This window comes from Balaenoptera borealis, assembly GCF_965194805.1.
Source record: "Balaenoptera borealis genome assembly, chromosome: 1".
Classification (NCBI taxonomy): Eukaryota; Metazoa; Chordata; class Mammalia; order Artiodactyla; family Balaenopteridae; genus Balaenoptera; species Balaenoptera borealis.
In genome coordinates this window covers 110,918,362-110,946,167 of record NC_138860.1, presented here as the reverse complement: position 1 = coordinate 110,946,167, position 27,806 = coordinate 110,918,362, and the positions used below count along the sequence as shown (strand labels likewise).

Here is a 27,806-nt window from a genome sequence, read left to right as displayed (position 1 = left end):
CACCCCCAAGGCCTAATAGAACCAGTGCTATCAGAGGAAATCACTTGGCTGAGAAAATGTCAAAAAGTGTGTTAGCGACTGAATTTTTTATCATTACAACACTTAGCTGTTTGACCTCCTCTAGGTCATAACTGAAGGTTAGGTTTTGCTAACACTTCCTACTATAAATCCTAGTTCATTATCAAACAGCATGTCCTATTCCTGATCCAGTATGTTTCTTAATATTTATTCACGCTAGAATATGAATATAAAATCCCCCCACCCCATCCCCACCAATGTTCCCCAAGATGATTTTAAGATTATTCCAAGTTGGATTTAGAATGAACTGGAGGCAGATGAGTCACAATGGAATAAGCAAAGGTCAGATGATAGTTTGAATCCTGGCTGGCATTTCCTGTGTGCAATGGGCAGGTCCCTTCGTTTTTCTAAGCCTCCTTCTCAAGCACTCAGTGCACTGGTGTACAGATTCAGTAAAGAAATGTTCAAGTATCTTATAACAGTACCTGGGAAAGAATACTTAAAAAAAAAATCTGACTCTACCCATCTGGAAGTTAGCCAGAAAATAATCAGCCTGTGGCTCACAGGAATGTTCAAAAAAAATATTTATTTATAAAAAATACAATGGGATAAGTTTATGCTGAGAAATGCAGCAATAAATACAGTGGAAGAAAACAGAGCAACTCTACATCGATACATTGGCACAAACAGGAAGAGCAAACGCACCCCCCAGACCTCGATGTCTGCAGGCCAGCTTTGTACACGCTCCTTTCAAAACACCACTCGGAAAAGATCTTGTCGGCTTAGGTAAGAATGAGTACACATATAATCACAAATGCACACTGATCAGGACTTTATTTAAAAATTAGCAAACAATACTGTAGAAACATTGATATATAAATTTCTAAAATGCTGCATCTTAAATTTAGTTGGCAAAGACCACATTTAGCTATAAGCATGAGTTTAGTCTTCCATGTAGAAACCAGATACTAAACTGTAAAAAAAAAAGCTTCCTATTGTTTGAAAATACCAATTTAAGTAGAGGATTGTAAAAATGCATAGATCTTTAATAAAAGAATTGACTGTACAAGAGTACTCCCCTTTCACAGTATTCCTTTTTACTTCATACGCGAGTTATTGGTTATGCTGTAGGATTTAACTGTTACAGCACTAAAAGGCAACTATTTAGGGAAGAGGCAGAAAAAGGAAAAAGGAATGTATGTAAGGCAGTATTTCCTTTAGGTACAATAAGCATAATAGTGTTTTAGGAAGACAAGATAAAAATTACTCAAGGCTAGCTTGGTTCTCACTGGATAAAAACAACGGGCTAAATACTGAGCTCCTCTGTGAATCTAATAATCAATGCCTTGGTCTCCATATTGGTAATCTCTGGGGTAGTCATCTTGGTACTCGCCATGATATTCATCTGGGTATTCTGCCTGATAATCACTATCACTGATTTCCGACCCATTTGTTCCGGTTCCTTGGCTTCCATTGTGAATGACAGGTTCTGTGGGCGCAGCACAGTATTTGGGGTCATATACTTGCCGCCCAAGCCCGTACACACTCATTCCTTTCTGGGAAGCGACTTTGTTGGTACCCATCTGTAGAGAAATTGTCGAGTTGTCCACGGGTTGTAATGTTAGCTTCTGATCGTAGATGTCTCTTCGGGTACCCGGTGCTAACATCCCCGCCTGGTATTAAAACATAGTATAAAAGTTAAAACAGCAGGTAAAATCTATTCTTGTTTTTTGCATTTTATAAATTATGAAATTCCCATCGAATGTGAACACTAATAACTTCCATTCGGTTCAGGGGTAAAGCTAGCTCACCAAAATATCCTGATGCTGACTGTCTTACAAAGCAATAGTCACTGGCTTTTCGAGCTAAGGTCAGCCCTTCCTTCAAATCCTTGCTCTGCTATAAAACTGCTATGTGGCCTCAAACAAGTTAACTTACTTTTAGTTTTAGGTTTCTCATATGCAAAATGGAGACAATACTACCTACTTTGGAATAAGAAGATTGGACATAACGAATATAAAAACAAAGCATAATGCTGGCATACCTGAAAGCTACATCTGAATGCCTATTATGACCATACACGCTATCCAGGTTACCAATTTCAAAAGTCTGTAATACATTCAACAAAAATTATGCTGAGCAGTCCTTAAGGACTTGAGTCTTTCAGAAGGCTCTGAGACACCAAAGAGCCAGCTATTTCAGAACAACTACTCCCCTCCTTTTCAGAGTACTGTAACTCACCTCATTTCTCCACTTACGCCAAGCACATGCTTTCAGATTTAATCGATAAAAAAGCAAACCTGAGTGGCAGCTCTGAGACAGTGCCCCATGTGGCAGGACATATTCCATAAAGGGTAACAACACCACACCTCATGAGGTCACGACGAAAAGCTTTTTCAAACTTTATCCCCACTCTTGTTGGATGTAAGACATGTCCCGCTCTGATATGGTTATGTGCACACCGCCTTGCGAGGTGCTGGTGACCTATATATTCTTCACAGGAAATACTTCCATCTTGTGTGGTGGTAGAATACTAGCATTCTCACCATGCTGTATTTCCATCTCCTTAGATTCACACATTTACCATGATGCTAGCTAGAGTTCTTTGTAAAACACCAGATAATTTTACCCACCAAATTAGTTGAGGGCTTCTTTAAAAATAAAAGAAGCGTTAGAATGAGCAATTCACTTGGATTTGGAGCAAGAATACTGTAATAAACGTATCTTTTTCTTCTGGTTAGGTAGAAAGGCCAGCTGTTCTAACTGCCAATAAAAGCCATGGGCCACACCATACTTGTGTGGCTACAGAAAAGGCCCTTTGATTCTTTTGCTTTCTCAGCAAATCTTACTTTCCCGAAGGAATATATATATATCGTACAAAAAATAACCGCTTTGGACTCAGTTAATAAGAATAAGGTAAGTGTGAATTTAAATAGCCCTTTTGTACTCTTTGAAACAAGTACAAAAAGGTATTGCTTACCTGGCTGGCTCCTTTGTTGGTGCCCATCTGCAGACTAATCGTGGTCTGATCAAAAGGTTTGTCAGTTTGCATTTTGGGATCATAAAGATGCCTCCTAGTCCCATAGGCTGTCATACCTGCTTGGCTGGCACATTTGTTGGTTCCCATCTTTTAAGTTAAAAATAAAATCACTAATTATCAGAAGTCAACAATATATATGACACAAACAAAACTTTGTTCTACTGAAAAGATTTCTTAGAAGGGATGCAATTGACAAGTCCCTTCCAATGCTGAGGTTGCAGTCAACTAGATACAAAATCTATGCTTTTACAAATAAATTTCAAGGTGCTCACTTTAAAAAGAAAAATTTCAAAAACTCCACTGGATATAAAGCCTCACAACATAATTCATCAGATACAAACATGCACATAGAAAGAGAAGGACAGACACACAAAAAGTTATTACAGTGGCAGAATTATGAATAATTTCCTCTCCAACTCTTTCCCCTACCCTCTTTAGCACAAATAACCAAATTTATGGGTACCTGCTTCAGCCGTTTAAAGGGACAGAGCAATCTTTGGCTAAACAACATACTTTTCTACTCCAAACATATTTTGCATAAAATGTGACAGTAAATGCCAGGTGTCTTCTCTGGCAGCTTAGCAAGGGATTAAGTTTCATTAAAATCACCAACATTTTAATGGGAAAAGAACCACATTTTATTCCTCTAATTCTCATGTCACTAGACAGAGTCAGAGAGGGGCAGAATGAAGAATCTGAACTTAGCAATATTCAGAGGAATAATAATTAACTTTTATTCCCCACTGAGAATAACATGGCTTCAGGACCAACCAGTACACCTTGTTCTACTGGTTGGGGACACATTTCTACTGCTGGTCTTTTTTCCTTAAAAAACAAGATTTATTAAAGGAAAACTTTATTACTACAACTCAAACCTGTCACTGGAGAAGATAAAAAAAAACACATATAAGCAAAAAGGAAGGGAGGGGAAAAAAATCACTGAAATCCTACCATTTAGACATTCATTGTAAAGATTTGTGTATAACCATCTAGATTTTTAGCTTGTTTCTGTGTACATATCCAGATACACATACATATACATACAAAAATATGCATGTTCATTTAAAAAATAAAATTGGGATCACACTGACTCTATAGTATTGGGTTGGCCAAGAAGTTCATTTGGGTTTTTCGTAACATCTTCTGAAAAACCCCAAACTTTGTAGCCAACCCAATATTTTATGACCTGATTTGTTTTCCTTAATCTTTGAACTCTTGTATATCATTTTCTTCATTACTAGTTCCTTTTATGGAGCTCTCACAATTTAAACAACTGATTACTGTCTGGAAATTCAGGTTTCCAGTTTCTCGCCACTGACATGATTTTGTACTGTATAAAAATAAATCCATATGTCAATTATACCCTGATAAAGCTGAAATAAATAAATAAATCCAACTCATGTAGAGTCAGTCCACAGTGAGGCACCGTATCCAGCAGGTATCAGACAGTAAAGCCCTTCTTAGCATATTAGCCATTTAGCAGTGGTGTTTTTGTGACACTCTGCAGGGGAACAACATGAAGGGAAAAAAATACCTGAACAAAGTATTCCGCAGGACTAATAAATCATGCTTTACTAGGGTAAAAAAATGACTTTGCTATTGAGGTTTTCTAAAATTGCTTCATTTGGTCAATAACATTTAGGAATTTATAAAGTATATTTTCTTTAAAAAATAGGACAATGTAATTAGGGAAAAAAATCATTTCCTGGAGAAACAATTACTAAGTCAGATGGCACGCCTGAGGTTTCTTCTAAAACCATCATCGTCTCATGGGCTTTAAATGGACATAAATTGTACACACCACAGGTCCATCCCAAAATATACACTATAGTATATCTATCTGTTCCTTACTTATGAGAGACGCTTTGCATGGTAAGAATTAATGACATTGAATAAGTAACTGATATGCAATACCACATTACTTACCTGCAAACCAATTACACTTTGGCCAGCTTTTAATTTTCCTTCATCAAAACGTCTTGTTTGTTTTTCTGCGTACTTAACTCCAATGTCAATGGTTGTATGGAATCCTTTTGTTTTAGCCTAGACAGAAATATGCACACTAACTAGTGATTCTGCCAACAGAGTTTTACAGAAGGAACAACAAAGAAATGGTACTGTCCATAGATGAAGGTTTCATTTGTTAAGACCCAAGCTAGGGGTAAAAACACATCCAAAGCCATTCAAAAACACCCCAGCCCTCTGAAATGTGAGTATTCTGATTAAGCTATCCAGTACTAGGCAGCTGATGTCGGCAGCCTTTCCACAAAGCTAATAATTACGGAAGAGACAGCCTCCTCCCTGCCTAGTCTGAACTCCTATGAGAGCAAAGATGCAATTAATCACCAACCTAGTGGGGGATTTTTTAACCAGTCATTAAAGACGTATACGTACCAGACCTGCTAGGGCCACCAGCGTAGTCTGAACCTGGGTCATGTTTCCATTCTCAAAAAGATCATTTGCTTCAAATATGTCATGTGGCTTCATACCATAAGCCTGAATAGCTTTGATAAAGTTGCCAATATTCTCCAACTATAAAGAAAAAAAAGCATACAACTTTTGGAGCTAAATACTGACATTCATATTATCTAAGAATTCTAAGGCTTTATGACTAGGTACATGATGCCAGGCAGAAAGCTACTTGGCAAGGATTCTCAACCAGATACGTGGTAAGCGTAGCTCTCTCTGGAAAAGGAAGAGTATTTTCATAGTTGGTCACATAATGATCTTTTTAATATTTTTAAGCAGTCAAGTTTTTTCAGTTCTTTAAAGTCAAGATCTTGCTTACATGTTTTAAAGAATACTGTGTCTGACCTATCCAGGGCTGGAATTTTCTTTGTCAAAAGGTACAAAATTAAATTAATGCACAATTTATTATGTTTAAATTTTAATTAAAAAAATGTGTGGTTACTAAGTGTTTATCCTCATAACTCAAAGCATATGCTCAAGACAAAATATCCAATTTTACTTTATCATACACATTCATGAACTAAGACTATGCTTAATACAGTGCTCTACAGTCAACCCTTAGTTGTTATGTTAAATTCCTTGCTTTTTCCTTCATTTATCCTATGTTCTAGGACCTAGACCATAGGTTGTATTTCTCTGTGTAAGCTGTGTCAAATCCTCTCTGAGAGTATACAGACTAAATACGTAATAGGAAAACTTCTAAGCTAAACATCTAATAGTCACAGAACTAATTGTAAGTAATTACGGAAACATTAAAAATAACACTGTAAAAAACAATATAGTCATGTGCACAAATTTCTGCTAAAATGTCTATTTTAAAATTGTTATCAAGTTCTCACTGCATAAAGAGTAACCGACTGGAATCGGGGGTTGCTGGTTTGGCTGTTACCTGAGGCCAGTTTAATGAGGACTCGTTGACCTTCTTCACTGAGCCTGGCTGTAGCTTGTTTATGAGTCTGAAAAGAAAAGCATAAGTGATACCATATTTATTGGAACAACAAACAAGGACTGGAATGTAAAGTTGGTTCTTCTGACATCCGTAAAGGAAAGCATTAAAAACATGTGCAGAATATCAAGGTTTGACACCCTGGATTGGCAAGGTGGGCAAGACAGAGGCCTGTGGAAAGGACTGGAAGAGGGGCCACATCAGGACCAAAACTTACTCGCAGAGGATTATGCCATCTTTTAGGCCCAGCTGAAAGTTGGTGCCAATGCTCATGCCGGTCACCTCTTCTATCCAATTGCGAAGATCTTCTTCTGCCTGATGATCATACTTGGAAGCAATCTGAAACACAAGTTAACTAACTTTAGAAGTTTCACTAAAGCACCCAAAACTGCTGCCTTCTTCTGCTTTAATTATCCATTAAGACCAAACCTGTGACCTGCAGTAAATTACACTCATTGGAGTTCACTGGCGAACCTAACCATTACAGCTTGAGTAACTAATAAAAGTTTTTGCTTAAGGAGGTGTCATACAAATTTTGAACAACACATGGCGGGAAGCTGGGACTGAGGGGGAGAAAATATGGATCAAGATAAAACAGATTCCCATTCGTGACACACAGGAAGTGACAGGGGCTAATAGTGTATTACAATATGGCACCAGCCACAGGAAATGTTAAAGATTAAGTCATCAGTTACCACATTCCAAAACAGAGTGAGAGGGAGTGAGACCGGCAGGATTCTGATACATCCAACTATTTTACACAGTGTTGCGATACCTACCAGTCTAATAGTTTTGTTGCCCGGAAAGCTCTGGTGTTTCTATGCCTTCTATTCAGCCAAATACACACTGCACCCTACACACACACGCACACACACACACACACACACACACACACGCGCGCGTGCTTTCCTTGTAATAATCATTGTACTTACACTAGAATACTGAAATTCTGCTTATGTATAGTCTGTATCGTATTAGACTCCTCACAGGAAGGAAAAGCATTTGATTCACTTTTGGACCCTTAGTACCTACCCAGCATTGCATCTAACACCCAAACATTTAATAAAGTTAAAAGTTGTTAACTCTTTACTTACAGAATTCTACGATAAAGGCAACATTACCAACACAGATGCTTTACTATCATACATGCTAAAAATACCTGCTAAACACATGTTTTGAAAGATCCCTTCATAATAAGACCATAAACCTCAATTAAAAAAATAATAATACAACGTAAGTACTGTTAAAGATCACATGCTCAAGTTCTTATGCTATTCCTTGTCCCAGGGTCAGTCCTTATCAATCAGAGTTATTAGGGAGAAGAACACACCTGGGAAGAAGGAAAGATTATGTGTCATTTTTCTTCTCATTAGCACAGGTGAAAGTGCCACCAACACACAGGCAATGCCCAGGGGGATGGTAATGACGGTGAGCTTAGGAGTCAGCTGCAGCGTTGCTGGAAATGGAAATAATCAGTAGAAATGTTTGCCTCTGTAACACACGATTAGGTTTAATTACCGAAAGAAATGAGATGGCATGAGGACATTTTCGTCATGGAGAGGCCCTCCAAGTTCCAGTCTACCCCAGTCACAGAGGAAACCTTCCCCCTGCCCCCCACCAAGTGTGGAGGAGGGGCCTCTGCTTCACCAGAGGGCAAATGACTTCACTAAGTGCTGTGTCATTTAAGGAGACAGCAAGTCCTCACCGTGTGCACTGCTTTCCAAGTTAGAGAAATGGGTCTACACCTTTGAAGAATAATGGATAATTTATTTAAGCTGTAGATTTAGTTAACCAGCATCACAAATGGAAATTCAATGCGTTTATATTTTCATGTTAAGATAACTAACACTGTGCAGTGTTTCCTGGATCAAGTTTTGGCTTGGAGGTTAGTTTATGAGAGAGCTCAGGCAAATGTTAATGTGTTAATTTCCTGCTCCCGGGACCCCCAACCCCTGAAAATCGCACATCTATTCTGACTTCCTGCCAGTCTGAGGTACAGGTACACTGGCATCTGGCTGTGTGGACAGGGAAGGAGGAGGTAGTAACGCGCGAAGCTTCTGCCACAGGGACACGCAGCCTCTGGTGCGCAGGAGGGAGCCATCGTTCCTGTTACGCCCCAGACAACAGTCCTGGATAATGTACCTCCTCAACACATCAAACACATCCACTTACACACGGCACCTTTAGAAAACGGATAAATAATAGATTAGAAAAATTTTAAGACGGCTATATTTTTCACACTGGAGTCTTGTTCTAGGTGGCTAGAAAAAGAAATTCTCTCTATATGAATTTGGGGGTAGGGGGAAACAGAAAGGCACAGGTAAGCAAGAAAAGTAGGAAGTAGTACTCCTTAAGCATCAGCTATGAAAAGCAATATCTAAGAGTGAGTTGAATTTTTTTCAAAAGCAAAGCACTCTCTACTAGGAGATGCATTTCAATAAATCTAAAGAAACACAATATGCTAGGGTAGGAGGGGCTCTGCCTTGGCTAGAGCCTGGCTCCCCCCATCTTGGGACACCGGTTCATTCGTCTCACTTCTGAACCAGTTCCTGTCTGTACGACAGGAAGGCTGGCTGCATAAGGGCACTAGGTCTCCTCCCATTCTAAGCTGTGTGTTAAATAACTTGGTCAATCAGCAAAAATTGTAAAGAAATTCTTTCTCTTCATTTTTTCAAATGTAGAGTTGGAAGTTATGTTGGAGGAGTTTTGTCTTTCCTGGGGGGTGGTGGTTAGTGGGGGTGGTAATTCTCAACCAAACGAGACCCATTTTTATTCAACCAAAAAAACATAAAAGCCTATTTATGTTTCCTTTGTTCAAAATGTTTCTGACAGGTTCAGTGCCGTGCCCCAAACCACAGAGTGATTACAGATCTAACATGAAATATCCGAGTAGGAACGCCAGGGAGAATTTTCATCTCCTCTGTTCACTGTTCTAATCAAGGGAATGATGAAAGAAAAATCAAGGACTGGACTCAGATGAACCCAGGTTCAAACCCTGACTCTGACTAGTTACATGTGGGGCTCTGGGTGGCTCACTGACTCAGTCTCTGAGACTTAATGTAATAGCACATGCACAGAAAAAATTCTTAAGCATGTACATGCAAAGCCAAGAGCCCAGGTGATAAACTAAAAATGAAAACTAGGTATGCTTCCACATCATATAACTATTGGTTTTGACTTAGAGTTTTCCTTTAAGTGAAGGAGCAGCAAGGATTCTTCTACCCAAATACTGCTAATAAATGAGCTTTCTGAAGTCACGTCAGCTAAATAGAATGCAAGATTTAGGAATGTGTCCTTTTTTTTTTTTAAGTTCAAAATTAAAAAAGAAAAAAATTCTTCAAAATCATCTAGGGAAAAAGTCTATTTCAAGTTGTCTCTTAGCTTCTGGCCTGCAGCTCTGCTCCACAGGATACAGAAATCATAAGTTTCCTTTAAAAGTATACTAGAATACAACCCAAGCTAATATAATTATATTCTTTAACTACACAGGTTATTTTTAAATAGTTTGTTATACACATCTTTTAAAATCAAGGTACTGAGAGCAATTAAAAATAAATGTAAGCTTTGGCCAATAAACTTTATTTACTATTTTCATCTAAAAAGCCTTAGGGGCTTCCCTGGTGGCGCAGTGGTTGAGAGTCTGCCTGCTAATGCAGGGGACACGGGTTCGAGCCCTGGTCTGGGAAGATCCCACATGCTGCGGAGCAGCTGGGCCCGTGAGCCACAACTACTGAGCCTGCGCGTCTGGAGCCTGTGCTCCGCAACAAGAGAAGCCGAGATAGTGAGAGGCCCGCGCACCGCGATGAAGAGTGGCCCCCGCTTACCACAACTAGAGAAAGCCCTCGCACAGAAACGAAGACCCGACACAGCCAAAAAAAAAAAAAAAAAAAAAAAAAAAAAAGCCTTAATTACTGAACATCAGGCAGGAAGTTAATGCTGGTATTTCCTTCTCAGAACAAGAAAGTTAGCTTCAAAAATTACTTAATCTTATCTCATTAATACCTCATGGAAATTTCACTCCAGTCTGTTTAAAAATCATTCCTCCAAGTTGTTTATAAACATTCACTTCTTTACTATTCTTTAAGATTTATTTTATTTGACCTTCCTAAGCGGATTTCAGAATTTCTGCCTGGTGCGTTCAAGTCCACAGCAGCCCCTTGTTCCTCACACGGCCCTGCCTCCTTGCCTAAACACCCACGAATTCTCTGCAGCGGGGCCTCCCAACTCTTCTCACATCAAGACACATTTGCAAATGACTTTTGTACGGTCGCTGAGAACACCTGCTAGAGGCTTCTCGCTAAAGCTCACCAAACGCCCCCCCCACCCACCCCAAATACAATCAAAAAGCAAAGAAATGAAGACGGAGAAAAAAGCCTCTAGGGCATCTGATGGGACTGACCATCCTCCTGCCATCCAGTGCTTCTGAGCCCAGGGCCCGTGCCCAGAGTGGCTGCGGCCTCTGCTGTCCCTGCTTCTCCTCAGAGCAGCTAAGAGCACCAGTCTGGAGTCACCCTCCAGTACAAAGGCCTTTCTTCTGGATTTCTAAAATAGCACTTGTTTATTTTTATTTATTTTTTTTAGGCCACCTGTTGAGGACCTCTTTTTTTTAAAATAAATTTATTTATTTTATTTATTTTTGGCTGCGTTGGGTCTTCGTTGCTGTGCGTGGGCTTTCTCTAGTTGCGGTGAGCAGGGGCTCTTTGTTGCGGCGCGCGGGCTTCTCATTGCAGTGGCTTCTCTTGTTGCGGAGCACAGGCTCTAGGCGCGCGGGCTTCAGTAGTTGTGGCGCGTGGGCTTCAGTAGTTGTGGCGCACGGGCTTAGTTGCTCTGTGACATGTGGGGTCTTCCTGGACCAGGGCTCGAACCCGTGTCCCCTGCATTGGCAGGTGGACTCTCAACCACTGTGCCACCAGGGAAGTCCCACAGCACTTGTTTTAAAAAAATTAAACAGGTATAAGTATGTAGAGCACGCGTTCTCAGTGGGGGGGGGGGGGGGGTGATACCGCCTCCCAAGGGAGTGAAAACCACCTTAGATATTACAATAATTTGTGACCCTCCCCAACAAACTCTGTTCCTTTGTTTTAAATTTGGTGGAGGTCGGGAGGCAATTAGGAAAAACGTCTAAAAAGACTCTTTGGGAAAGAGATGTGGAAAACAAAGTTGAGAAACACTAGACAGAGTGAAAAAGTACAGGTCTCTCTTCACCCCTCCTCCAAATCCTACTCCCTTTCCCACCTCCCCAGAAGTAAGCTCCTGTCCTGTCTGCCAAGTCTTCTTCCAGACCACATGCACATGTCTTATAGTGAATCGTGTACAGAACAGCACTAGAAAAAGATCCCCTTCAACAACACAAGCCCTGAGGGCCCAAACTTCCTAGCAGTAAAGGGAGACACTAGATCAGATAAAAGCCCGCTCCTTCTGGCTGTTAAGAATTGCCCAGCCCTTCCTGGCACTGAGGTCTGAGAAGTTTCCCTCGCAGAATCCCTAAGAGGGGATACTGAGTAATGAGGGAAACCGAGCTTCTAAAACATCTCCACAAACTGACCCGAACAGTGCTGTTCCACACTTGAGCATTTGGTCAAGACGCAATTTAGTAGAAAGATGGGGCTGTACCTGCATGAGGCAGAGTGATGATCATATATGTACGAGAACTGTCTGACAGCCGGCTTATACCCAGGATATTGTAGAATCTGCTAAAGAATTAAGACATGTCTTTCCTCTATATTCCTTCCCACAGTACATTTTTTATCCCATCAGTCGTTAAAACCTGAAGCAGACAGACAGGTTACTGTCTCTGGTGGTTATAAGAGTGTCCTCCAAATATCAGTCGTGCCTGAACTCTCACTAGATGCCATTTTGAGCCACCAGAATAATCCAGCATTACCCCAAACTCTCTAAGTAAAATCATATTCAGTGTCAGCTTCCCTTTCTTTCAAGTGATCCTTGTGTGTCTTGGATTCTTCCTTCCACTTCTTTCTGCATCACTCCTTCCTTTTGTCCTTCATTCAAATGGCCACTTTGTAACAGGCATGGTTCAAAGGCAAAGTCTCTGTCCTAAAAGCTGACATTCTAGGGCTTCCCCAGTGGCACAGTGGTTGAGAATCTGCCTGCTAATGCAGGGGACACGGGTTCGAGCCCTGGTCTGGGAAGATCCCACATGCCGCGGAGCAACTAGGCCCGTGAGCCACAACTACTGAGCCTGCGCGTCTGGAGCCTGTGCTCCGCAACAAGAGAGGCCGCGATAGTAAGAGGCCCGCGCACCGCGATGAAGAGTGGCCCCCGCTTGCTGCAACTAGAGAAAGCCCTCGCACAGAAACGAAGACCCAACACAGCCAAAAATAAATAAATAAATAAATTTATAAAAAAAAAAAAAGCTGACATTCTAGTGGAAAGAGACAAATATTAAATAAGGTGTGTTAAGACATTCGTCAAAAAAAGAATAAAGTAGGGTATTTAAAAAAAGGGGAGACCAGAAAGACTGGGACCACCACAGACTCAGACAAGAAACGAACAGTAAATTTCCATCTGCAACATCAAGATGCCGCTTCCCTTCCTTTGCTTTATGACTTGTCCTTGTTGATATCTCATGCAAGAGAATGAACAGGCTTTAACAGGGTTGACCTACCTTAAACCCTTCCCCCAACAGATCCTCCAAACATGTAAAATACCTTTGCAAATTTTTAAGTATTCACGCTGGGGATACAACAGACCAAAGATCACATGCTGTGAAGTCAAACTTCAAAAACTTCCAAAAACTGTGTTCCCAGTTCCAGAGTGACATAAGTAAGTAACTTAACCCTGGTGACCTCATTTCTTGCAATTTGTCTCCTTCCTTCCAGGGCCATTGTGAGGAGGAAGCCCATCTCAGTGCCTGACACACCTCAGAATTAACACTTGCCATTTATATCAGCTTGAGTACGGAACTGGTATGAACCAAACCCCACTGCAACCTGTTCCCTTTACCGTCTACAATTCAAAAAGAGCATTCCACCACAGACAGGCTCACCTCAGATACTGCCCGTCCCCACCATCCATTCCCGTCACCACACATCTCCACTCTCCTTCCTGCCTGTGTTTGCAAATTCTCATTCTCTTCCAGATTACTTACTGCTGGTGAAAGGGATGAAGTAACTATTTTTTTTTTAAGTGAGTTTGTCAAAAAGGAAGCAGATTCACAGACATAAGAGAACTAGTAGTTATGGGGGGGGGCAATTTAGGGGTTGGGGGGTGGGAGGTACAAACTACTGGGTGTAAGACAGGCTCAAGGATGTATTGTACAACATGGGGAATACAGCCAATATTTTGTAAAAACTGTAAACGGAAAGGAACCTTTAAATATTGTATAAATTTTTTTAACTTTTTAAATAAATAATAATAAAAATAAAAAGTATAAAATTAAAGAAAATAAAAAAGAAGTAGCTAGTACAAATGTTCAGTCTACTATCATCAACTTTAAACACTGGATTAAAATCAGATCCTGTGGGAATGATAAATACCAAATGTAAGACAGCAATTTCTACAGGAAGAAAGAATGGGATCAGAGAGCAATTGTATTTTTAATATATATTTTTACTTTAAACTGGAAAAAAAATTTTTTAATTTAAAAAATTAAAAGTGGGTTTGTATTTTATGGGGAGTAGTGAGTAGGAATTCTAGAGAAAATCACTTTACATTGATGTCAAGGTAGATTGCGTGCCTTCTTCAAGTTCACTATAGAATCTGAGACTCATTCTATGGCATGAACTTACTAAATATTTGAGAGGAAATTACTATATATTCCAAAACTAGGGAAAATCACATCTGCCTGGGGTAAACCAGAGTGACGTCTAAGGGCATTTTAAATTTTGGCCCTTCTCTGAGAGGTACAGCCAGATCTTCAGATCAAGGTATCAGCATATGGCACCAGCACAAATTTTTCCCTCCAAACATGTATAGTCAAATAAATACAAAGATACTATGACTCAACGTATGAATACTGTGAAACTGACAAGAAATGAAAGATGTTAAAATAACTTAAGAGGAGTTGGTCCAGTGCCTAAAGCGAATACTATAACTAACAAATGGTAGGAAAAATGCAGAAACGATAGAAGGTCGACTTTGTCTTCTCTATCTAGAAAATGACCATCAGACTACAAAGCTTAGAACATACATAGTTAAAGGTGGATTTTGAAAGTTGAAACTTAAACAGTGAGGAAGTAATCACAGAGGCTGGATTCCCAGAAAAATCTAGACTCAGAAATAATGATTAATAAAGATGTGCACACTGAATAGCTCACCATGTGAGAAATCTTGGCAGACAGTAGTAACAGGAACCTAGAGATGGGCCCACTCCTGCCCACTCCCACCCGAAGTCAAGGGTGTCTCCATTACAGGCTGAAGAACCCGGCTGTCACGCTCGAGTGGACTACAGAGAGAGGGTGTGCACTCGGAGGGGCAGGGCGGTCATCACCAGGAGCCAGGGTAGGTATGCGAGGCATATCCAAGAACACCTGCCTATGTCTTCTTGAGGTCAAAACAGGCTTCATTCATCTTTCTACCCCTAGAGCCCATGCCTGACCCATAGTGGGTACTCAGTAAATGATTTTTTATTTACCGATAGTATTACCAGACTAGGGAAATGCCACAGATCTAAAGACCTCTCTTGTTACGGAAAGGCATCTGCATTTGAATGCTTGCTTTTTATGGGCGTCACATCGCCTAGATCTCATCTTAGATGGATCACTAGGGACATATCTGTTTTACTTTCTGATAAAAGCCCCTTATGTCTATGGCACTCCTGAAGTCCAGTTTCGTAACCCTAGAAGTAGGGCCTGGTCAGAAGGAACAACCATGCCCACTGTGCTGATCTACGTCAAGGGAGGAGGAGCTCCCAGGGATGTGTACCCGGAGGCTTAGATTTACATCTGTGCTCTTCTGTTCTGGTAGCTAACAATTTGAAACTATTGGGCATACTTAATAAACTAATAAAAAATAAATTGGGAATAGTTAAAAAGAAACAAAATTCAGATTCAGAAAGATCCTAGCTTAATAAACAAATTCTTCAAGATACATGTAAAATCCTGTCCAAAGTTCTAGAACTAACTAGTAATGCTTACTCAGTGAGCCTAAAAAAGCTAACGCTATCTTGGTCTGCACAGGTCTACAATTATTTATAAAATACTACTGCTCATCTTATTTGTTCGATGGAAACAGCCTCATGAGGTAATCAAGGAAGGGATTATTTAAGTGAAACAGGTGTGCGAGGAGTATGTGAACTATAAAATCTTAGGCAATTAGTCACCTCTAGACTCAGAAATCAACTTGCCAAAGCAAGGACTGGAATCCTCCTTCGAACCACCTCACCAGGTGATGACATTGATCAAAACAGAATGAGTTAGTGCTTTGTAGTCAAACAAAGGAGCTAGTTAATAATCCCACTGACCCTGGTAGTCAATTCTGTGGGCCACACTCTAAAAGGGGACATTTACAAACTGGCATCAGTATTGAGAAGGAGCAAACTGGGTGGAGAAAAGATTAGGAGAATCATACACAGCCTATCGTGAGAGACTGGTCAGCCAGGAATGGCTACATATGGCCTAGAAGGGACTTTGGGGGCAGGAGAAACAGCTTAGTACCATCTAACTATTTAGCTGGAAGTCATACAGAAATTCTGAATGCCACACATAGGGCAGACCACGGATAAAAACGCAGAAATCCTAGGGAGCCAACCAGAGAGGCACGCAGGAGTGGAGAGAGCACGTGCGCCAATGCAGCAACGGTGGGAAGGAGACCCATGAGAAAGCTTGCTGGAGGACATCCTCTCACTCGGGAAGCAGGCCGGCTGGGTCTTGAATTTTATGTCACTGTAGAGATCTTGCTGAAAGGGGATCTTAACAAAAGCCCCCAGAGATAAAGGAAAACAGAGATGCTCTTCAAGTTTTTGTTTGCTTTGCCTCACCTCTAGAATATTTAAGGGTCTACACCTCACTCATCACAGTATTTGCAGGTATCCAGATTTTTTGCTGCTATCCAGGTTTTCAACACTTGTCTCCTCAGCAGGACTCTAGATGCCTCCTAAATAATCTGAGTTGGGCATGTGAATAGCACTGAAAAATCTTCCTTTCTTTTTCCATAATTACAAGGCATATCATGGCAGTAGCTTTTTTGTAGCTACTTTTTTGTAGGGAATGTCTATTCATTCCTCATCAATTACTTGGCAAGTCTGCTTCATAGGATGAGTCTCGGAGTCCATTATGACCTGAGGAAGAAGGCATGAAATCCACCCCCACTGTCCCAAGTGTCAGCCGTAAACTCGTCTCTCTGGAACTGGGAAACCCTTTCCGCTCCCAGACCACTGACCACATTCATCCAAGTGCTCCCAGCTGCCTACCCCAGAACAGAGTCAAAACACACCTTGCCCCCTGACTGAACTACTGATGAGACGAGGGTGGAAAGGAGGCCAAGGAGGAACAGATCCCAGCATCTCAGTCAGCTTTCAGTACATCTGGAGCTCCTCTTCGGGATCCTCTTCTGCTTACTACAGCTGAGTCTGCCCACTGGAGAGATGGCTTTATCCAACCAGCGAAGAACAGAGTTGAAACACCTCCTTTTAAATGTAGGATAGATGCTGGTTAGAGAGATTTCACGGGAATCTTACAGAGGTATTAACTGTGCTAGGTATCACTGCCGTTTTCTCCCCAATGAAAACTAGAGGGTGTGAAATTTCAGTGAGGTCCATGGCACTCTCCACGTCTCAACAGTAAAAACTAACTCCACATTTTACCTGACTGTAATGTCATCTGAGAGCACAGAAACGCGGGGAGGAAGTGAGATCCTCTGGAAGCACCGCACCCTCCATCAGAGTGCTGCACCGCAACACCGAGGTCCCCTGGACATTGTGTCATGAAGGCTTGCTAGGGGACACCCAAGCACAAAGAACAAAATAAGCCCAGCTTCGCATCCTTTCCAGGTCAAGGGCCGAGGGACTGAGGAGAGAGCAGTACCCAGGCTGCAAAGGGGCCCCAGCAGGACTCAGCGGAGAGAAGCAACTGAATCAACAGTGTATTCCACGAGCAGGCCTTGGCCTGGACCCTCTCCTCTTCCTCCTGGCTGCATACGCCATCATACATCAGTGGTTCCATGAGAAGAGGAACACAGCACTTGCAACAGAAAAGGGGACGTCTTATCCACCTCAGTTCTGTTTTCCTGGTCCTTTTCCTTTTCCTTTCCCAGCTCTTCATGGCGAAGAAGCTTCTTTGCTGCTTTGCTCCCACCCACCATGTGTACTGAGCCCTTCCTTTATTTGGTCCATCAGTGGGCACAGACTACCCCCTATCTTGTCTGAAACAAGCGCATCTTTGAACCTGCTGCCAGCCTCAAACACTGTCCTGTTTCTCTTTTATTTCAAGACAAACCTCTCCATTTCCTCACTTAGTACTCCTTCCTAACCCCCACCGGAAATTTGCTCTACTGAAAACGATCTCTTAAAAGGTCACCAGTGATCTCTCTGTGGCCAAGTCCAGTGGCCTGTTTCCTCTTCCTGGCCTCTCTGCAGCACTCCTGCGGCCCCCTCCCGTCTCTCTTCCCGCTGGCTTCTTGTTAAAGGACCTGGAGCTTCCCTCTCTGGTCTGCCTTCTCCTCCTCCCCTGAAAGATGCCGATTCCCCGAGTTTTGGCCTCAAATTAAAATGGTTAGGGGCGTGGTCTCTGGAAAGTGAATGCTCTGTTTAGAATTCCATCTCCACCATGCCTCAGTTTCCTCAGCAGTAAATCAGAGATCATTAATAGCGCTTCCATCAGAAGGTGCTGAGAAGAATCAATGACTTAATTTACATAAATCTTAAGAACTCAATAAATGTCCACCCCTAACCTTCTATCTACACTTTGCTGGCCACTTCTGTCCAGATACTAGAAAGATTTCCTCTTTCAAATCCAATATACCATAAAAACCACTTACTTGATACTACTATTTGATAGCTATTTTGATAAGAGATCATTTTGATGCTGTCTGAGCTTTCTATTTAAAAAATTATCTCATCACATAATTTATAAGAGATGCCCTCGCCCCATTCTTTGGCCTCATCTCATTGCCAACTCCCACTTGAGTCTGGTGGGGGTGACAGATGGCGTAGGGGTTACAAATGTCACTGACTCAAGACTTGAAAATAAAGAACTAAAGCAAGTGACTTGAACTTTGACAAGGCTGCTTTGATAATTTTATTTGTTCTTAACATCAAGAGGAGATCTTCCTTCTCTTCTGAACCATTGGTGGGAACTATACAACTGTTTAGACAGCAAGTTGGTAATACCTATAAACACATTTAAATGTTAGGTCAAAACTTACACACTTTTCCACACAAGTACTTTTTAAGGCAATATCCACCAGTAGGGAAGTAATGAATAAATGCATAGCGGAAATCCACACAATAAACTATAATTCACTTTCTAAAATGTTAAAATGATATTTAAAGCTGTACAAGCAGTTGGGTGGGGCTAAGGGATGCAGGATACTTTCACTTCTTTACTTTTATATTTTGGTACAGTTTGCATTCTTCTTGACAAATATTTCATTCACAAAATAAGGATCCAAAAAGATAAGAGGTTCTCATAGGCAAGGAAGGTGGCATCCCAAGGTAGATGCATCATCTTCATGCAGAGATGACTTGTCCGTGGTCATGGGCTCAGCAGGGATTCAGACCCAGGTCTGGCTCCAAAGTCTAAGGCTTTTCCACCACTGGACGTTCTCCCTCTCCCACCCCTCTAACCAAACTGAGATAGGAACTCTAAGCTATACACAGAGAACATAGCACGGGCAACTACGCCACTTGCAGACAGAGGACCAAGAACCAGGAACAGGGTGGTGGCTTAGACACTGTGGCTTAACATAAAGTCCTTCCAACTCATGGAGAAATGAGAGTGCAACCAAAAGTAACCACCACCACCATCGCTGTAGCAGATCGATACACCGTGAACTTGCTGCGGCTTTGATTCAAACCAGCCCCGGAATCTGTAGTCTCAAAGGGCGTTGCCAGCATGGTTCAAAAGTTCACAGTAAGAGATTTGGCAGAGATGCCTCAGACTTTAATTCTTCCCCTGGCCCCTATAAAAACTAGCTTCCTACCGCATGCATGTTTTAGAAAATGCTGTAAGACCGACTGCAGAAGAGGATGTCAATAGCAGAGTTGTCACTGAAAGGAGAAAAAGAAAATGGAAAAACGAAGCCCAGAGAGGAAGAAATTTAGGAACGAAAGCCTGGCTGGCAAAGCCCACGCCTGTGTTTGTGTGTGTGGCCGAGGTGAGGTTGGGGGATGGGGGTTTATTCAACATCCAGGCCTCTGAAGAAAGGGAAAAGAAGAGACAAATGCATGTCCGTTCAGGGGGAGAGATCTGGCTGTGTGCGGACTCTGAAGAGCAGCCCTAAGGTTCCAGCTCAGCTGCTAAGGGCTAAGGACTCCAACAAGCTCAAAATATGCTATTAAATATAAGTATAATTTCTATACTCGATTAGAAGTATGAATGCTGTTGCTATTTTTGCATCCAAAGTAGAATCACATGTTTGAATTATGAGAGACTCACTACACATGGTATTGATTATTTTCTCTATTTCCTCCCACGTGAAACGAAAGGAAGGAGGGAAAACTGCAATGATAAAGCACTCTCTCTATCCATTTGTAGAGCCTTCTGCAGCGCTAAGCAGGCAGAGAGGCTTGAGATAATAAAGAAAGATTAGTGTGCAAACATTTGAGAAGGGGAGAGAAGAAACAACAGTGATATCATAGCCAGCCAGCATGCCTAGCCACCACTCAGCAGCTAGGATCCCCTAGAAAATGTGTGGGGGAAGAGAGGAAAAGGGCCATAAATGCCTAGCTTATGACTTGCCCAGAAGAGTCCTTCCCAGCCCAGAGGGCCTTCTCTTTTCTCTGCACTCACATCCCTAATTCCTGGCCTTCCCACAGCAGATGTGCCCGCCCAACAGTGCCCGGGCTCACACCCTGAAGCTTCCTGGTCCTGGGAGGAAGGAAGATGTTGAAGAGGTCCCCTCCCCTACCACCCGGGGGAAAGCTAGGAATTAGGCTTCTCTACTCATGGACTTGCTTCACACAGGTCTAGGTAGACCCTTCCAAAGACCATTTAAAAGTGAAGGCCTCGCAGTGACAACACTACAGGGTAAATATGTTTATCAGTCCACTGTGGAGGAATACGAGCCCTGTCTGAACCAAGAAATGAAAGATGTGTCTTGTCTAACAGAAATCGACTTCTTAGGAAGAAAAACCCAAGTAATGGCACGCCCAGAAAACAAGGCCTCTAGCTCTACACAGAAGTCCGTGGCCCTGTGGGCAATGTGGACAGAGTGAGAACAGGGAGAGAGACCCCGGGATTCCACTGCAGTAGTGCATCACAGGCTGCCGGGGGAGGAGGCCTGGACCAGGACTCTGGGGGCAGATCACAGTCCTGACACAGAAGCGAAATCGAGAGGTACTGCTTGGCTCTGTGGTCCCCTATTTGCCAGAAGCCTCATTCAGATACAAACACATTCGTGCCTGAATGTCCAAGTCCTGGCGATAATCTCAAAATCTAGAAGATAAATCAGGGACCGAACCTACCCAGCAGAGCAAAATGGAACAATTGCTAACATTTACATAACGTGTACTTTTGGTTCTAGGCATTATTTGAAACACGTTACGTGGATTGTCTATCTTGCTTATTTCTCCCCAAAACCCTATAGAGGTAGGTACTAGCATATCCTCATTTTACAGATGAGACACAGACAGGTTATTTGCCCAAAGTCACAGGGTAAGAGGCAGAACCAAGATTACAACCCAGTCAGTCTCCAAGGCCACCAGGTTCTACTTTCTCACTGAGAGGAACCTAGAGGGGACCTACCCGACATCTTCAAGTTCACAAAGATTCCCATGGTCATGTTTTCATAAAATGTGCAAAATTCTTTTGTACTTTTTGTAATGATAAACCCTAAACTATATAAGCTTCAGGCCCCACAAACAGTGTGGATCAACCCCAGGCTCAAAAAACCCTTAACAAAAACTTGAGCACAAGTACATATGAATAATAGCTAAGAGCCCACCATGGCTACGAGTTCAGAGTTAAGGAAAGCCAATGCAAGTGGTATATGCTATAGAAGGCTAATGCCTAGAAGAAAATGAAACTTGCGGAAAATTCTAAGAACAAGCTCCTTTCCACCACCTAGTCATATTGAGATGAGAAATAAACATTTCCTCTCTCTCTTAGATATAATGGTCATAATTGGCTGAAAAACCAAAACCATCCAATTGTGCTGCTTCTTCTTCTTTTTTTAAATTTTTTTTAATGTAACAGATAATATTAACTGTGGTTCCCGATATACTGTTAAGTGAAAAGAAGACACTCACTAACCTCATGATTCCACCTGGAAGGGGAAAAGGCATAGGGAAATAGAGGATATGCCTCTGCTTGATGATGGTAGCAGCAAGGTCTTCATTGTCAAGCTTATTTTTGGAATCTTAAAGAACAGAGGCAGACAAAGGAAAGAGTGTAAAAAGCTGTAGATCACAAGATAGCGAGCTTGATAATGATCCCCATTACTATTCCAGAGTAAATAAGTCTGAGTATTTTTAAAGAGGTAGCATGGTACCTCTTCTCAATTCAGCAAACTGTCTATTTCTTTAACTGTTTTGGTCAAGACAGGAAAACAAACCAAAAAAGCAGGCAAACCACAATGGCACATCAGAAGGGGCCTCTACTGTTCCTCCCTAATCTGGGAGTCTAAGAAAGAACTTCAGCAACAAAGAAGGAATTATCTTACTGATAAGTTTTCAGTGTAATATTAACTAATAAAAGACATTGCTCAAGAAAAGCAAACTATAAAAATCACCACGTCCTTCAAAAACATCACACTTGCACCACAGAATTCCTTTACACAGACTTTTCAAACATGGTTACTTTCCAGTTTCTAGAGATGGTAAAATCTATTCCTGATGGGTAAATTAATGAAATCAGCAAATATTTATTGGGCATCTACTATGTGCCAGGTTATATTCTAAAATATAGATCTTGATATATCTCATCAGTGAATAAGATGGAGATCTTATCGCTGGTGGAAAGAAACAATAAACAAAAAGTTCTGAATTAAAAACCTATTTCTGGGGACTTCCCTGGCAGTCCAGTGGTTAAGACTTCCTTCACCTTCCAATGCAGGAGGTGCGGGTTCGATCCCTGGTCAGGGAACTAAGATACCAAATGCCTTGCAGCCAAAAAACGAAAACTAAAACAGAAGCAGGGACTTCCCTGGTGGCGCAGTGGTTAAGAATCCTCCTGCCAATGCAGGCGACACAGGTTCAAGCCCTGGTCTGAGAAGATCCCACATGCCGCAGAGCAACTAAGCCCATGCACCACAACTACTGAGCCTGTGCTCTACAGCCCGCGAGCCACAACTACTGAGCCTGCACGCCTAGAGCTGGTGCTCCACAACAAGAGAAGCCACTGCAATGAGAAGCCTGCGCACCACAATGAAGAGTAGCACTCACCCCCCGCCGCCGCTCGCCACAACTAGAGAAGACCCAACGCAGCCAAAAAGAAATTACTTAATTTTTAAAAAAGCAACGTTGTAACAAATTCAATAAAGACTATAAAAATGGTCCACATGAAAAAAAAATCTTAAAAAACCTATTTCTGGACTGTAAAGTTAAAAAAAAAAAAAGCTAAAGCTAAACCCATCAATACATTTTTACCATGATTCTGTTCCTCTAGCAGAAAACAAGGCAGACCACCTTCGGACACAGTTTACAACAGGAGTCCACAGACACCCTGGGGTTACTCTGATCCGCAGAGCAAACCGGTTGTCCAAGTGGCACTGGGCTGGTAGGCCGGCATGGCCTCATGGGACATTTGGTCCTATTTAATTATTACTGTATGATTGTTTAACTTACTCTTCAATGACTTACAATTTTAGTAATAAGCCTTGCAAAATGGTTTTTATCTGTTGAGGGATACCATTTTGAAACCAAGATTCTGCGAGAAGCTACTTTGCTCAAATCAGACACTCCCTGGGAGCAGAAACTGTTAGAATGTGCATTCCAATTCCATTCTTCTTAGTATCTCAGTTAGACTCCTCCCAAGAAACATGCCCAGGTAAGATCATTTCAGCTCCACCCACTCCCGCCCCGCAACTAATTTCCTCCACGTTCCCTGAGACCCGTAAGAAAGCTCCCGGCACCACGTGCTCTCCCGGCACCACGTGCTCTCCCGGCACCACGTGCTCTCCCGGCACCACGTGCTCTAAAGACTGGTGAGGGCATGCTTCAGTGCATCCTCAGCTCTACAAGAAAGTACCCGACTCCAACATCTTGCTCAGAGCCAAGTGTCAGGAAATGCTGTGCTTCCTTTTGGGACCTGTCATGTTTCCATGGCTTATAAGGCACAGAGGTATTTACCTTTGGTCCCCAAGATGCAGTCAAGGGCCTGGCGTAACCTGTATGATACATGTAAGACCTTACTACTTTACGAGTGTTTCCATCCCTCACTGAACTATCTACACCAGTTTCTATATTCCGGACCTTCTACTCCATTATAGTCTTGGTAGATTGCAACTTATGATCCTTTTCTTGTCATTAGAGACATACTGATTATATCACAGACTGAAGGATTCTACTTTTTTAAGGCTGTTTTCAAACATCTTCTTGCCTATTAAAAAAAAGTAAGTTTGTATGTTCTACCAGGTATTATTATCTTATCAAACAAGTATCTTAAATTTACTGACTTTTCCCTGAAAGTTTACTAATTAAAACTATCTAAGATCAAATACTTCCTCAATTCAAATATAAAAAGACCAAAGGCTTTTTTAATAGAAATGGAATACTTAAAGAGGCAGTGACATACAAGTCTAAGAAATATAATACCAATACTAGTTTTCTATTACTAAGAACCAATAGCCACAACATAGTCATTGAGTACTTACTGCAAGCCAGACACATCTCAACAATGCAGAGTTTAGAGGTGGTAACTATCACTTCCCCCATTTTACTGATTAGGAAACTAGGACAGAAATACCAAATAATTTGCCCAACATCATTCAAGGCAGTAAGTGGCAGAAGGGGGATTAGAACCCACATCTGCATCACTCCAAGGTCCATTCCACACTATCTCCCCCCACTTTGTTAATGAGATTTTAAGAAAAAAAATTAATATTTAAGCAACATATCAGTTATGCAATACATAAAGAAAAAGCAGGAAGAAATCAAAAGGTGTGCAAACCAAGCAACGACAAAGATCATGTTCCATAGACCCATTCAATCAGGTGGTTCTGAGCCCTCAATTGAAATGCAGTATCTCATACAAAGGACTAGCAAACATGGATATTTGATTTCCAAGCCCAGAAGAGATTAAAACAGCATTAAATGAATAATCATGATGCCAGGAACTGACAGGTGAACAGCAAAAATAGCGGGGAGGAGGGTGGACAATAGTGACATCTAGCAGAACATCCCTAAGTACCTCACTAAACTAAGATATCACTCTTAGAGTTAAAATTCTTAGAATATTCCAACATTTTTCTGTGATCTTGAGCAAATCCCATCTTTCTGAGCTTCAGCATCCTGATCTGTAAATGATGTTGGATAATCCCAGGAATCCTACCCACCTCAGAGGGCTGCTCTACTGCTGAGATCAAAAGACTTCCTATGGGGCTTCACTGGTGGCGCAGTGGTTGAGAATCCGCCTGCCAAATTCGAGGACACGGGTTCGAGCCCTGGTCGGGGAAGATCCCACATGCCGCGGAGCAACTAAGCCGGTGCGCCTCAGCTACTGAGCCTGTGCTCTAGAGTCCGCAAGCCGCAACTACTGAAGACGGCGAGCCTAGAGTTGTGCCCGCAACAAGAGAAGCCACCGCAATGAGAAGCCCGCGCACCGCAACGAAGAGTAGCAGCCCCCGCTCGCCACAACTAGAGAAAGCGCGCGCAGCAACGAAGACCCAATGCAGCCAAAACTAAATAAATAAATTTATATATATATATAGAAAGACTTCCTATGAAAGAATACTGTATGAAAGGGCCATATAAATGAAAGGGGTTATTAAGGATGGTTTGATGCTTAAAGGGATAAACTCACAGTTACATAAACCTAAAGTTTAACTTTCCAAAGGTTCTGGAAGCTGAGGTTTACTATTTTTAAAAACGTATAATAATTACAATGATCTAGCCTCAGTCCACGCATTTCCTTCAGTCTGCTCAATGATAAGTAGGCAAAGGGCAGAAGTTGCTTCATTAGTCAGCCAAAAGAAATTAACATGGATATTAACGTCCAAGAAAAGTCTCTAGAAGGACTGCCAAAGTTATCAGTACCTCATTTACAATGCAAAAGGTAGAGACTCAACTGTTGCCAGCCAAGAATCACAAGGGCGAATTAAAATTAATGTGCACAAGCCAGGCCAGGGTATCACATCCAGCAGTTTGGACATGCTGAGTCCTCTGACAGGATTCCTAAAGCTCCGCTTGCAAACCTTGTAAAGAACGGAACAATATTCTGCAAGTTTTCAATTGGTGGGGTTTGTAATCAATCATACACAAACCACTCACTTTTCTGTTCTTTACAAAAATGTTCAGAAAATCGTTTTCTAAAATGGGCAACAGACTTGACAAGGTAAAAGATCTAAATTTCAATTCTGGATACATAGACTAAAATAAACTCCTTGCTTCAGAGATTGTTTAGAACTTATTAACAACTGAATTACAATATGATCTGGAGACTATATAACGGGGTGAGAAGAGCCACAATTCTCCCTTGGGGTGTGACAATGGTGCGCTTCATGGACTCTACATAATTCACTCCACAGCGCGTACACCCCCAACGCTGGGATGTTACAACTCTGACAATGCCAGTGAATTCTACAAGCGGTAGGACGGTGCGGTGGCAATCCTGACATGCTTCGGCTCCCGGGAGGTTAATGAGAATTAAACCACAGCAGCCCTCCTTTGTGGCGCTTTGGCCAGAACAGCAGAAAGGAGACAATGAGCGTTCTGTGCGCAGTTCCGCGCCGATTGGCTGCTCTCTCCCCCAAGAAACCCCTGATGTCATGGGCTTGGAATGCAGGGAGGGAGGAAGGAAGGAGAGGATTTGGGGAGGGGGACGCCTCTCATCTCTTTCCCAGACCGAAAGTACTAAAGATAAACCCAACGCATTCTTATGCTGGGCAAAGTGGCAGAACCGAGGTTACCAAAGCCCAATCACTCCAAACTACAGCCCGCCTCAGCAAATAAACCCTAACAAAAGCAACCCACGAAGATTTCCTTGATATCGTTGAAGTCTAACGTACTACAAACTTCTCAGTGTTTTATAAAAATAAATCTCAAGTCTACAGCAGATATTCCCAAAACGGCGCACTCAGGCTTTGTCTCCGCTTCCCGCAGAAGCAGCAGCAACTGGCACCGGTATTCGACAACCGTGAAGGGTTCTGGACGGCTCCCGTTCTTCCGGTGGTCCCAGAGGTCCGTGCGTGGGATGCTCAGCGGTCTCCCATCCGGGAAAAGGCGAGGAACAATGGGGGACCCAGTTTGGCCACGTAACCGCCTAACTTTACTCACACACTTGAATTCGGCCTGGGGTTTGGAGTAAGAAAAGGTTCAGGGTTGGCCAGGAGCCCGGGCCGGAGCGGGTGGCGGAGGCTGCTCGCTGGGTCCCCAGCCGCGCGGACTGACCCCACCTAAGGGCGAACGACCACGCAGGAGCGCCCCCTTCCCGGAAGGGTGCGTCCTGCAGCCTCAGACCCGCTCCTGGAGCCGAAGGCAGGCGCTGCGGGATTCCAGGAGCCCGGGAACCCACCGCCCGCCGCCAGTCCCGGCCCGCGGCGCTGGAACAAAGCCAGAAGAGAGCCCGGGAGCCGGCGCTTGGAGCCGGGGACAGGTCGGGGACGCGCGGCGACTCTCGCGCCGCCCCGACATCTCCTCTCCGCGAAGCCCACCATAGACAAGGCGAACTGGGCGAAGCGCGGCCCACGCCACCCCCGTCCCAGGGTCCCCTGGGCGGTGCCCTGCATCCCACCTCTGGCCCCGGGGTCCTGCCCCACCCTTGCCCAGGCGTACCTTGTTCTTGACTTCGGCCGAGAGCCCATAGGAAGGGCCCTTGTTGAAGTGGGTCATGATGATTCGGTCGGCGGGAAGAGGCTGAGCTCTGGTCCGGGGGTTTCTCGCACTCGGCTTCCCCGCTCTGGCCCCGAGGAGTGGCCGCACCACAAGATGCTCGGAGTTCGCTCCCCTGGACGGCGCAGGAATCGCCCGGACTCGGCGGCGGGACGCGGGCGGTGCCTCGGCTACTCACTCGGACGAGATCCCGCAGAGCCTCCCGGTCGGCTCCGGAGTCCCGCACGAAC

General features: G+C 42.8%; 1 protein-coding gene and 1 long non-coding RNA gene across 2 annotated transcripts; both read right to left on the bottom strand.

Annotated features, from left to right (window-relative positions):
* Positions 1 to 585: 585 nt before the first annotated feature.
* On the bottom strand, positions 586 to 27,806 carry CNN3 (calponin 3). The gene is made up of 7 exons (XM_082385910.1): positions 27,520 to 27,806; positions 6,691 to 6,812; positions 6,417 to 6,483; positions 5,453 to 5,590; positions 4,985 to 5,101; positions 2,999 to 3,145; positions 586 to 1,691 (listed from the first exon to the last, which is right to left on the bottom strand). Exons 1-7 carry the CDS (start codon positions 27,574 to 27,576, stop codon positions 1,350 to 1,352), a joined length of 990 nt encoding a protein of 329 aa, XP_082242036.1. The 5' UTR covers positions 27,577 to 27,806; the 3' UTR covers positions 586 to 1,349.
* On the bottom strand, positions 6,819 to 27,012 carry LOC309626402. The gene is made up of 4 exons (XR_014243161.1): positions 25,783 to 27,012; positions 25,083 to 25,160; positions 10,377 to 21,947; positions 6,819 to 10,077 (listed from the first exon to the last, which is right to left on the bottom strand). It is a non-coding gene; the product is annotated as an uncharacterized lncRNA (long non-coding RNA).

Coding starts and splice junctions, on each gene's coding strand:
- CNN3 (XM_082385910.1), bottom strand. CDS start 27,576: ATGACCCACTTCAACAAGGGCCCTTCCTATGGGCTCTCGGCCGAAGTC. Junction 3,146..4,984: donor AAAGTGTAATTGGTTTGCAG/GTAAGTAATGTG, acceptor TTAACTTAAAAG/ATGGGAACCAACAAATGTGC. Junction 1,692..2,998: donor CCAACAAAGGAGCCAGCCAG/GTAAGCAATACC, acceptor TTTTAATACCAG/GCGGGGATGTTAGCACCGGG.